Source organism: Mustela lutreola, chromosome 11, assembly GCF_030435805.1.
Source record: "Mustela lutreola isolate mMusLut2 chromosome 11, mMusLut2.pri, whole genome shotgun sequence".
NCBI classification, from domain to species: Eukaryota; Metazoa; Chordata; class Mammalia; order Carnivora; family Mustelidae; genus Mustela; species Mustela lutreola.
In genome coordinates this window covers 36297602-36309789 of record NC_081300.1, presented here as the reverse complement: position 1 = coordinate 36309789, position 12188 = coordinate 36297602, and the positions used below count along the sequence as shown (strand labels likewise).

The 12188-nt window shown below is 40.0% G+C and overlaps 1 protein-coding gene and 1 non-coding gene across 5 annotated transcripts in view; both read left to right on the top strand.

The window, feature by feature from the left end:
• The first annotated feature begins 412 nt into the window (after positions 1–412).
• Positions 413–12188, top strand: part of ELP2 (elongator acetyltransferase complex subunit 2) — a 40640-nt gene continuing 28864 nt past the window's right edge. For all 4 annotated transcript variants that reach the window (XM_059140287.1, XM_059140286.1, XM_059140285.1 and 1 more), the window contains exons 1-6: positions 413–704; positions 2857–2935; positions 5707–5777; positions 9357–9513; positions 9769–9846; positions 12018–12082. In XM_059140287.1, the coding sequence (XP_058996270.1) occupies positions 567–704; positions 2857–2935; positions 5707–5777; positions 9357–9513; positions 9769–9846; positions 12018–12082 (588 nt within the window). In that variant the 5' untranslated portion in view covers positions 413–566. The remainder of the gene's footprint in view (positions 705–2856; positions 2936–5706; positions 5778–9356; positions 9514–9768; positions 9847–12017; positions 12083–12188) is intronic.
• On the top strand, positions 10007–10140 carry LOC131811994 (small nucleolar RNA SNORA14). The gene has a single exon (XR_009346227.1). It is a non-coding gene; the product is annotated as a small nucleolar RNA SNORA14 (small nucleolar RNA).

Genomic DNA, 12188 nt, shown 5'->3' with positions numbered 1-12188 from the left:
CGTCCCGGTCGGGCGGATCCGCGTGTCCGCCTGTTCGCCGGCGCCACGGGGCTCGCTGGAGCGGGAGGGGCAAAGGCGCGGGCAGAGTGGGCTGTGAGCCCCGACACCGGCAAGCTGGAAGCCCTTTCCTCGAGCCCTTCCGCAGCCCTGCGCCTCTCTGAGGCCCGAGACGCGCTCTCTAGGCCCCGCGGCCAGCCCCATCCGCTAGCTGGGGCCCTGGCCGTGAGGGGCAGCGGGACGTTCCTGACAAGCACACGAGCCTCGGGTCTTTGTGGAAGGTCCTGGGCCACTCCAGTAGGGCCTTCGTTCCTGGGACGGAGGCTGTGCTTCTGCGCTGGGCCACCATCCATAAGAGAGCCGATAGGTGCACTCAAGCACCGAGGGACCACTCGCGCCAGGAGAGGGGGCGGGCCCGGCGGGGCGGGGGCGTAGCCGCCTCCGGCCCGCCCTCGGCCGCCTCGGAAACGCGGTGCGGATAAGACCAGCTGGAGAGGCGAGCGCGGGAGTAGTTCCGCTCCGAGGGCGGAAGTGCGCGTCCAGGTCTCTCCCGTGGCTCAGCCAGCAACATGGTAGCGCCGCTGCTGGAAATAACTCACGTGTTTTGCTGCCCAAACCGGGTGCGGGGAGCCCTGAGCTGGAGCTCCGGGTCCGGGGGACTTTTGGCCTTCGGCACGTCCTGCTCCGTGGTGCTGTATGACCCTCAGGTAAGAGAAGTTGCCGGACGCCCGTTTCCGTGTTGTTGGGGGTGGGGGCCGAATCCTCTGGGTGCGCTCGGGGCGGACTGTAGACGCCGGAGCGGCGGGGACGGTGGGTGGGTGAGGAGTCTCCCTTGGGCGCGGGACTCCTCGTCTTCTCGCGCTTCGCCACAGCCCGGGGTCTTCAGTTCCTGCCAGTGGCTTGTTAGTCCCACATAAGCCCACCTGAAAGACCACCTTTTCTGAAGCCTTGCGTGGGAACTATCATACTGCTAACCAGTTTGGGGTTTAAAGGATTTGCAGTTTAGGTGTGGATGAAAGCCATGATCACAGGTGCTCGTTTCTGTATTTTCCTTCAGATTTATTTAATAAGCTTGTATTGAGTTTCAAAGAAATACCACTTTTATTTTGGCTTCGGGAATAGACATTTTCAGGAAGGCGCTGTTGGGGTAAAGGGCAAAGGGGTTAGGGATCCTAAGTAGTAGTTATAAGGCAGGACTTACACATTCCCTGAAGTTCACCCAGTCAGTTGATTATTCGCTTGGTGAGTTATCTCACTTTTCAAGTGCCTAGTTTTTGCATTCTTCCCAGAGTTGTTAGGACTCCATTCTCATTGTCTAGTACAATTAGTGTTGCTTTTCAAAAAGAGTCTCGGAATAAAAAAAATAAAGTGCTAGAAATGAAAGTGCAGTGCAGGGAATAGCTGTCTGTATTTCTTGTACAGCCTTATTAGTTTTAGTAAAAATCCAATTTTCATAATCTTTTCACATTCAAATTTACATATGAAATATATATGAAATAATTGTACTCATTTTTCTTGTCTTGAGCTTGTTTTCCATCTCTGTTTCTAGTTACTACCAAGCATTCGTAACTGGCAAGAGAAAGCAGGAAAACCATGGTAAACTTTACCAGGTTGGTTAGCCATGGGCTGACTCAACTGTAGAAGCCCATCTTTCTACAGCCATTTAATGTATTTGTGCCTGTGTCTTCCATTACATTTTTACTTTTAATAACTTGGTGGTCATGTGAGGGGATTTTAACTTACCAAGAAAGTATATTGAGCCTAAAAAGTACTTTGCTTTGTTAAATATTTGCTATTTGGGCACTTAATTAAATATAGGAATAAGAGCATGTCAGATGCTAAAATAAAGTTTTGGAGTAATATTCATTCAACAAATATTTGAGGACCCTCTATGGGCTAACCCTGGACTAGGTGGTGATGGTAATGGGTAATAATTCTTGACCATCAAGGAGTTCTTAATGTAGTGAGAGAGGGAAATACTGTAAATTGCGTCACAACTTCAAATAACTTATGTGTCAGATATACTAGTTTTTGCACATCTACCTTGCATACCTTTTTCTTGTCATGAGAATTTCAGTTGGCAGGTAAGTAAATTGGAAGTTAGTGCTATTGGCTGTAGAGAAAGGGGATCTAAAGAGGAAAGCTCTGTAATCACAGAGTAAATATCGTGAGCAGTGTGGGGAGTAAGGAAAGCCTAAGTGTGGAGGGATTTTGCTGAAAGCAGTCAAGAGGCTGCTGGGAACTTGGCTATAGGCCTTGAAGGGGAACTTGGTTATAGGCCTTGAAGGGATCTGCTATCTGAGGAAGTAGTTGTGGCCTGGTAACTTTGTATCACTAATGAAGGACCCAACACCAGATCAGCCATGGTATGCAAAGTTGAGTCATGAATTTGAATCCAGTAATCATGAATTCCTCTATTGAGGGTTTTCTTTTTTTTTTTTTCTTTTCTTTTTTTTTTTTCTCAGTAAAGCCCTCAGATCAGTTTAAGCATGGTAGAAGTAGGCCTTGAAAACTGTGGGCAGACAAGGAAGAGTTACCTTGTCTAGCCTGGGGATGTCAAGACAAGCTCTCCTGTAGAGAAGGATGGGGGCAGTTAGTAGGAGCTAGCACATGAAGACCAGAGAGCTCAGTGCACTGAGAGCACAGGACATAAGAAACATGGAGTGCTAGAAAAGGCAGGCACACATTAGGGTGAATGGATGGTTGAAGCTATGGTTTAAAGTTTATGAATAAAGAGACGGGACTCAGTTTGAAGTAATCCTGAACTTTTTATAGCCTCAAAACCACTGATATCTCACTTTTATCAATTCTTTTGTCAGATAAATTGTAATTTACTAACTAATGTTTTCTTCCGTAAAGAAAAGAGTTGTTATTACCAACCTGAATGGCCACACTGCCCGAGTTAATTGTGTACAGTGGATTTGTAAACAAGATGGTTGTAAGTATTAATCTGATTGTTAAAGCTGATCTCAATTTTTTTCTTTTTTAAGATTTTATTATTTATTTGACAGACAGAGATCACAAGTAGGCAGAGAGGCAGGCAGAGAGAGAGGGAAGAAGAAGCAGGCGCCCCGCCAAGCAGAGAGCCTGACGTGGGGTTTGATCCCAGGACCCTGGGAACATGACCTGAGCAGAGGCTTTAACCCACTGAGCTACCCAGGCACCCCCTCAATTGTTTTCTGATAAAGTAAAAGTAGCCATTTTTCTTTTATCACTTGTCTTAATTTAACATTAGTTTATCTGATACTACGCAGTCAGAAAGCAGAACAAAAATGGTATGACCAGTGAAATACCTGACCTGTACTTTATAGAACTAAACTGTGGATAACATAGCGGTTCCTGGAATGAGAGTAGAGGCAGCCCCTGACTGTGGCTAGACGCTCTCCATTGCCCACGGTTTTTTTTTTTTTTTTTTTTTTTTAAAGATTTTATTTATTTATCAGAGAGAGAGAGGGGGAGAGAGCAAGCACAGGCAGACAGAGGCAGAGGGAGAAGCAGGCTCCCTGCCGAGCAAGGAGCCCGATGTGGGACTCGATCCCAGGACGCTGGGATCATGACCTGAGCCGAAGGCAGCTGCTTAACCAACTGAGCCACCCAGGCATCTCTGCCCACAGTTTTTGACTGAAAGCCTGTAAGCAGGGCCTGTTCTGGGGTTCAGGCTGGGATTCAGAGGATTTGGCTTGAGATCTATTTCTTCCACAGACAAGCTATGCTTTTTAGGCAGGACATAGCGTCTCTGTGTTCACCCCAGTTTACACCTTAGTAATACCTGAAAAATAAATGCTTGAACTTGATCTGGTGACCTTCGAGGTTCACAACACCTGTGAGGTCAAAATTATTTTCAGAATAATAGAAGAGGTTATTGACAGTTTTCATTCTCATTCTGTCTTAAGTATATGGTGGCTACCACAGCAGATTCAATACAGAAGCAGATATGAAAATCCAGTTGTATTCTAATGAAGTTAGATGTTAAAGAGGTTGGTGGAAATGTGAAACAGTGCCTCTCTTCTCATTAACTTTTTGTTTTGGAAAATAATAGGGATTCCCCCCTCACCCCCTACAAATGTTATTTATGTTAACATGTGATGGGGTTCGTTATTATTTTTAAGTAAACTAATAAAAAAGTATTTTTCAAATTGCTGACTTAATTTCTAATGTGGTTGATATTGGTACATATAGTCCATATAAACAAAAGCTTTTGGGGTTCTCAAAAAAGAGTGTAAAGGAATCCTGATACTAAAAAAATTACGATTCCTGGACTAGATTATCTCCAGGTCTCTTTTATCTCTAAGATTCTGTGACTCAAGAATTTTTAATTAATATATTACTTTTAAATGATGCTTCTGATATCCTATAGAATTTCCTCAAATGTCTTACATATACTTACTGTGGTATTCTTATGGACTCTGAATTAATTTTATTTTCATTTTCGTAAACATTTATTGAGAGCATTCTGAGCCATGCACAAATGCAAAATTTCCTGAATGAGTAAAACTTTGCCATGACTTTATCTGTGACATTAAAAAAAAGATTAATAAGCTACTTATTTCATTTGGTAATGCAGGATTAGTCATGTTAGGTCAGTAAAAATCTTTAAATATTTGAAAGAGTGGCTATTGGTATAGATATTAAAGCACAATTGTAATTTTATTAATTGCCATCAGGTAACTTCAAAGACAACTTGAATTTCTGTATAGGGATTTATTATAAAATATTAATTTGGGCTTATATATTTTATCTTCCCTTTGAAAGTGAGGTTGCATAAAATGAATTGCTTGTGTTTCACTGTAATCTATAACGACTATGTTTGCTTTCCTCTAAAATTAGGGCTCTGTCACCAGATAATTAAGATGTTTTTCTAATCTAATTATAAAATTTTAATAATACCATTTTGTATTTTCAGGAATGCCTGGTTGGCTCAGTCAGTAGAGCATGTGACTCTTGATCCCAGGGTCATGAGTTCAAGCCCCATGTTGGGTGTGGAACCTACTTAACAAACAAACAAACAAACACTATTTCTTATTTTTAAAATGTTTGAATTTTAACACATTATTTTTATGTACCTTATAGTAATTTCCAAAATCATGTAATTAAATGGCTTAATTTCTGTGATGTATGAAGATGTTAAAGCCCAATATTACAGCTGTCTGGCACTAGGGTTAGGACATGAATCTGGGACTTCTGACTATAGGTCTAATGTCCTTTAAACAATCTCCACCTCCTTCCCCTAAGTATCTAGAACATAGGCCAGAAGAAACAATGTGCGATGTGTGGTCCTTAGATTCAGAATTTTAAAAAGGTATATAGGGCATTACTGGGACAATTTGGGGCAATTTTAATATGGACTGTATTTTACATTAATGATACTGTGTCAACAATTAAAATTGTTGAATACAATAATTGTAATATAGGGGAATGTTCCAATTCTTAGGAGATGTATGATAAAAAGCGTTTAAGAGTGAGAGGTCCTAAGGTCTGCAGCTTATTTTTAAATGGTTTGCCATAAACAAAGACGTCTATGCATATACATATATAAAGTGAGATATTAACTAAACATGGCAAAATGTTAACAGTTGGTGAGTCTAGATAAGGGGTATATGAGGTTTTTTAATATCGTTTTGAGTTCTCATATCTTTTCTGTAGCTTTGCAAGTTCTCAAAACCGCTGGGAAAAAAATAAAAATATTCATGGAAATGTAATTTTTTCCAGCTTCTTCTACCGAATTAGTTTCTGGAGGATCTGATAATCAAGTGATTCACTGGGAAATCGAGAATAATCAGGTGGGTGGACATGTTTATAGTTGTAAGAATTAACTTATATCTGCTTTCATTTTCAGCTCTTTTCCTCATATCTGTTATGTTCTTTTATGAAGTTGCTTCATTCTTACCATTAGTCAAGATCTTACATCTATACTTCACATGCCCTGTACCCTCTCCTCTAACATTTGCTCCCGTATTCATATGCTGTCACTCATTTCTGTGAATTTCCCGTCACTTAGTAGTAGTTTTCAAACTGCACCTAAAGGGGCTGTTTGTTCTGTTCTCAGTGACAGCAAAAGTTAACACTGCCTGTGTTCATAGGACAGTTGTTACCATGTGGGCATAGATTTACATAATTCTAAGTAATGTTATAATATGCACCACTGAGTGTGGATGGATCTCTATTGATGGACACTGGGTTGTTTCTAGTTGTAAGCAAAGATTAAAGCATTTTAGGCATTTAAACATCTGTCATGCAGAAGATAAAGAGGAGTCAGAATACTGTTTATGATTCATGTATGTAGTTTTGATGGCAAAATGTACTTGAATAGCTAAAGTATAAAGGTAGCTCCATAGATATGTGCTCTAACTTGCTCTACCACGACCATGGTGCTGTGAGTTCAGTAGAGTTTTAAGAGCTGGTTGAGTTGGGTCTTAAAGCGTGGGATGGTTTCCTTAGGAGGAATTTAAGGGGTGCAGATTCCTGGTAGGAAAAATGGCATGCATAAAAAAGCTCAGGTGGTATAGGAGGCCACCTGCTCATCAGTATCCAGTCTTAACCAAAGTCTAAGATGTCTTAAGGGCAGGGTTTTCTAGTTTGCTCAGAAAGTTATTCATCTTTCAAGAAGTCACATGAGAAAAGGAATCTATGTGCAATCATGGTTGGGAACTAACATAGGTATATATACATAAGGTATATATCCTATACCTTCTTTAGAGAGTCCCAGTGCACCAGAAGTATAGTGAAATCCCTGCAGAGTTGTGACGTGGATGAACATATCTTCATTTAACAGGCATTTCCCAAAATCCTTTCAAGTTTGAAGTTTTTTTTTTTTCCTTTTAAATCGCTTAACATTCCTTGTAACTCTGAACAACATAGTTTTAGAAGTGTTCCTAGGCGGTAATACTACAGTACAGTAGGAGAAGATTGTGTGGCAATGTGAATATCCACTTTAAGAGTTTGTTCTTTATTTGCAGTCATTTGGAAGTCATTGATGATTTCTAAGCAGAGGAAAATGAGCGTCAAAAGATTAATCTGACAGCAGTGTGCCAAATTAGAGTAGGAAAAATTAGGAAGAAAGCAGTGTGGGGTTTGATTTTGAAGGGAAGATGATTTTGACATTGACTTTATCAAAGGAGTGGGAGCTGGTGTTACGGGAGTGAGTAATTAAAAATGGTGGGATTCTGTTTTCAGGCTCTGGGAGAAAGGTGCTTCTACAAAGAAAAATAGGGAAGTAGGAAGGAAGATGGGGAATTTACTTCTTGACATGCCATTTGAATTGCTGGCCAGGCATCCAGACTTCTCCTCAGAAGGAGAGGGCAGATGCGGAGGTGGGGATTTTGGAATCACCTAGACTTGAGTAAGAGCAAAGAGGAATGTAGCAAACCTAACTCCTGTTTAGACTGATCTTGGCAGAGGAATTCAGGGAATGATTTGAGCACTTGTTCTTGAGATTTTGAGGTGATACTTGCAAAACTCTTTCCTCAGTGTTGCCTCCCGCTTCTGTCAATAGAGAGGAGTGTAGGCTGAGCAAGTATCTTAGGGCAGACAGCAAATTTAGAGAGAGGCCTAAAGAGAATGTGAGTCCAGACAGGGAAGAGGACAGCAGGAGACTAAAAGGCATAAAAGGGGGATGAAGGGAATAAGAGAATTTAGGGGAAGGGTCCACACATGGAAACCTTAGAGGCTTACCGTTTTCCTTTCCATATGCATTTCCATGTACACAGGAGTTCAGCACCCCTTGACGTCTGATAAAAAAATAATTCTAAGCTGGTATAATGAGAGGTTTGAGTCTCTGACAATTGAGCAGTGTTTTTTAACAAGCTGGTGAACTTGAGAGGTTTCTTTTATTTAAGTTTTTAAAATTCTCTGATAATTGATACACAACCTTGCTTAAAAATGTAAAGTAAGTACTTTCAATAGATTTGATTTTTTAGGGAGTAATGATAGAGACTCATGAAAAAAGTTTAAGTACAGCATAGTGTAGAGAAGGAAAACTAAGTACAAAACAGAGTTAACATTCTAGTGAACTAGCTCTAGCTCTCTCTATTTTGTGTGTAATTATACATAAGAGAGATTATACTGTACTTGAGTTTTTAAAAATGATTTCTCGAGCCAAAGGTCAATGATTACAAAAAATTAGTGTACAGATCCTAATACATAGCTGTTAATCATCTTGAGTGGCAGAGTTTTGCTTAAATTGTGAGAACAACTCAGCATGCATTTAAGGGACCCCTCTGTTTCTATAGATGGCAAATTATAGAAGACACTTCTCAGAGGACGTGGTGGAATCTCACACATTGCAAACTCTGAAAAGTATATTTAAAATAGCAGAAATGATAGGGAATGATTTTACATGGCAGGCAGGTAGGCTTGATAAACGGGATTTCCTCGTTCTGCTTGCCATTTTTTTTTTTTTTTTTCATTTTCTAGTGATTCTTGATTCAGGCAAGTATCATGAATGTATGCTAGAAGTACTTGGTAAAAGTTTGTTGGAGAATAGAATATTTACCCAGTTCCAAAATAAAATCTTACATAGTATCACAAAAAATTTAACTTCACAGTGAAAAAACCTGGCAGACGCTACTTCTACTAGGGTACCAAGGTTAACAACGCTGAAATTGGGAGAGAGTGATGATCAGGTGCTTCCTGACATGATGCACATGGATAGTAATGAGGTCAAAATGTATATCCAGAATCTAATCTTGAGGAAATATCACATGAATCCAAAAGAAGGAACATTCCACAAAGCTGGCTGTAGTCTTCAAGAATGTCAGTGTTGTGGTTGTCTTTCCATGTTACCTTTTTTATTGTCTACAGTAGGAATTTTTACTTTTAGGAATTTTAGGTTAATTGCAGTTTTTTACTGTTATAAGGAACTTGTGATGAATGCCTTTCTGCATTTGTCTTTTATTAGTTACACTAGTGTGGTTAGCATCTCACAGTAGATTTATTTATTTATTTGTTTGTTTGTTTATTTATTTGGCAGAGATCACAAGTAGGCAGAGAGGCAGCAGAGAGAGAGAGGGAAGCAGGCTCCCTACTGAGCAGAGAGCCCAATGTGGGACTCGATCCCAGGGTCCTGGGATCACGACCCAAGCCAAAGGCAGAGGCTTTAACCCACTGAGCCACCCCGGCGCCCCATCTCACAGTAGATTCTTAGATAGGAAATTGCTGTTTCAAGGGCTGTGCACGTTCATCTGTCCATACTGTGTTCAGATCACCTTCTCTGTAGTTTACATTGTCTTCAACTTGAAAGGATGTATTTCTGGGTCAGGCTTTTTAACTGTACCTTTAATTCTGTGATTTTAGTTAAATAAAGATGGAACTATTAATTCCTTTTTTATCACCCATGTTTTTGTTAATTTTTTCTGATGTAGCTTTTAAAAGCAGTCCATCTCCAAGGCCACGAAGGAGCTGTGTATGCAGTGCACGCTCTTCACCAGAGGAGGGCATCAGATGTTGAACTACATACACTGATTGTTTCTGCAGCTTCTGATTCTACTGTTCGAGTCTGGTCTAAAAAGGGTTCAGAGGGTAGGTTGAGAGATAATATAATCCAGATGAAATAGTAATTGTCGAGTGATGGAAGAACATAAATACCATTTTTTCAGTGTTTTAAGTCATTTTGTTCTTTGTAATGTTGTTAATCATTTATATTCCCATGGTCACTGGGGGCTCAGAATTGACCTTTTTCATCTTCCTCCACCTAGGGCTGTGATGATGCTACCCAACCTTTCTCGGTGGATAAGCTCACAGTTAATTGTTCATGGTGTTTTTATTATTTCTTAGTAACGTGTGTTCAGACCTTGAACTTTGGAAATGGATTCACTCTGGCTCTCTGCTTATCTTACTTGCCTAATACTGATGGTGAGTATTCTGCTAAGTATACATTAAAACAGCAATAGATTTTTATATCTCCATACAACCAGAACCTGAAAGAAACATTAGGTCTTAATTTCATATCTGAACGTTTTCATGAAACAAGTTGAAATGTGGATAATATACTTCTTAAAAAATTGAAATATAGCTGCATTCCTAAACCCTCTTGGTGGCCTCCCTGCGCACGCTTCCAGGATATGAGCGAATGCTACAGAGACTGCAGGGAGTCCAAAGGGCTGCGCTCCTGCGGTGGCTCAGTCTTATTTCATACCTGCGACATCTTTCTAAGAGCTCTTCCCGCGAGCGAGATTGTGTCCCCCAGACCGTCGTGATTTTTGAGTTTCGGAGGCCGCCCTACTCGCAGCAGTGGAAGAGCAAACAACCTGCTGTGATAAGTGTTTTTGTACCCATCTAGGTTGCTCAGTCAAAATGATTCCTAAAATTAAAATGCAGGGGCATCCGGGTGGCTCATTTGGTTGAGCGTCCAACTCTTGGTTTCAGCTCAGGTCACAAGATCAGAGTCGTGAGTTCGAGGCCGCAGGGACTCCCTGCCTGGCGGGGAGTCTGCTTCCTTCCCCCCTTTCCCCCATCCCCCACTTGTGCACTTTGTTTAAAATAAATAAATCTTTAAAAAAGTAAAAAAAAAAAAATTGAAATATAGGTGACAGAATGTTAACATTAGTTTTGGGTGTACAGCATAATGATTCGACTACTCTGTATGGTAGGCTGAGCTCACCAGAATTGTACTTCTGTTTTCAGTACTCTGATGATCTTTGTATAGAACATAAAATTAAGGGAAGCTGTGAAGGATTTTGATAGCTGTTGAAAACTTAAGTGACTTAATATGGATGTGGGATTGATACTGCTATTTATCAAATATATTATCAACATCTGTAGATCTGATTTGGGGAAATTAACCCTTTGAAGGTGAAGGTCTAGGATAAGTTGAAAAATACTGAAGATGGACCCTTTGAACATTTCTGTGAATATGAGAGCCTCTTCACATCCTCCATAATGACCATTTGCCCAAAACCACTTAAAATTTCCCAACAGAAAAATATCCCTTTTGTTTTGAAACCCATCTGTCTGTACTTCTGATTATCCTCCACAGAGTTGATGGCCAATGTGAGTTGGTCCATCTTTGCCACCTCAGTCACCTGAAGTACATATCTGGTGGAGAAGGGCAGGCCTGGAAGCCACCAGCTTCTGATGCCCTCTGCAGCAGTAACTGCCACTCCACTATTTCATGTGATGGTCCTGTTTTGTGGGAGGGCTCCCCGGTAGGAGGACCTCATATATTCTGGCTTTATAACAGAGAGTTTAGTTTTTTTCCCATCTACATTGAGGCCATGTGACTGGAGTTTTAATTTTTACTTGATTTAAAACGAGAAAATCTTTAAAAAACACACTTGTAGTTATATTTACTTAGAAAAAGTCCTTATTTTATCTGCTGTCCTTTGGTAATGTGAATTTTTTATAGCCTCATCTTTCATAGAATTTTAACTACATATTTACCTGCCTTTTTTTTTTTTTTTGAAATTGAGGTATAAATGACATGTTAGTTTTAACTGTATAGCATCATGATTTGACATTTGTATATATTAAGAAGTGATCACCATAGTAAGTCTGGTTAATGTCCAGAGCATACACAATTACAGATTTTTTTTCCTTGTAATGAGAACTTTTAATATCTACTCTCTTAGGAACTTTCAGGTGTGCAATACTTGCATGCCCTTTTACTTTGTTTTCTACTTCATGAATTTGGTTTTACTGTTGAATTCTCAAACAAAATGTAAGATACTTGAAGTGACAGACATGGCTTTAAATCGTTGTGCAGTAGCCATGATGTTGGACTCAGCTCCTACATTTTCTTTTTTGGGTTTACAACTTTCTGGATTAGTCTTGGTGAAATGCTTTTTGTGTTTCTCTTTTCACCACTATTTCTATCATAAATGACACAGAATGGAAGAGAGGATTCCCTGTCATTCTTTGGAGTGTTCATTTTATTCCTATAGACGTTTATTGAGCACTTTAGTGTATTGTTCAGGGTGTGGAAAATAGAGGCCTGGATTCTTTACCCAGTGCTTATAATCCAGCATTGGTGATAATGGTAACTTGTGATGGAATATTTACAGTAATGCCTCTTTTTATCCTTTCAGTACCAATATTAGCATGTGGCGATGATGACTGCAAAATTCACTTATTCGTTCAAAGAGATGACCAGGTAATTTAATGATTTAATTAAAACACTAGAATTATGTTCTACTTAATTACATATCTTAATATAGACTCTTTCCGGATTGTGGAATTTTAAGGAATGTTCTAATCTA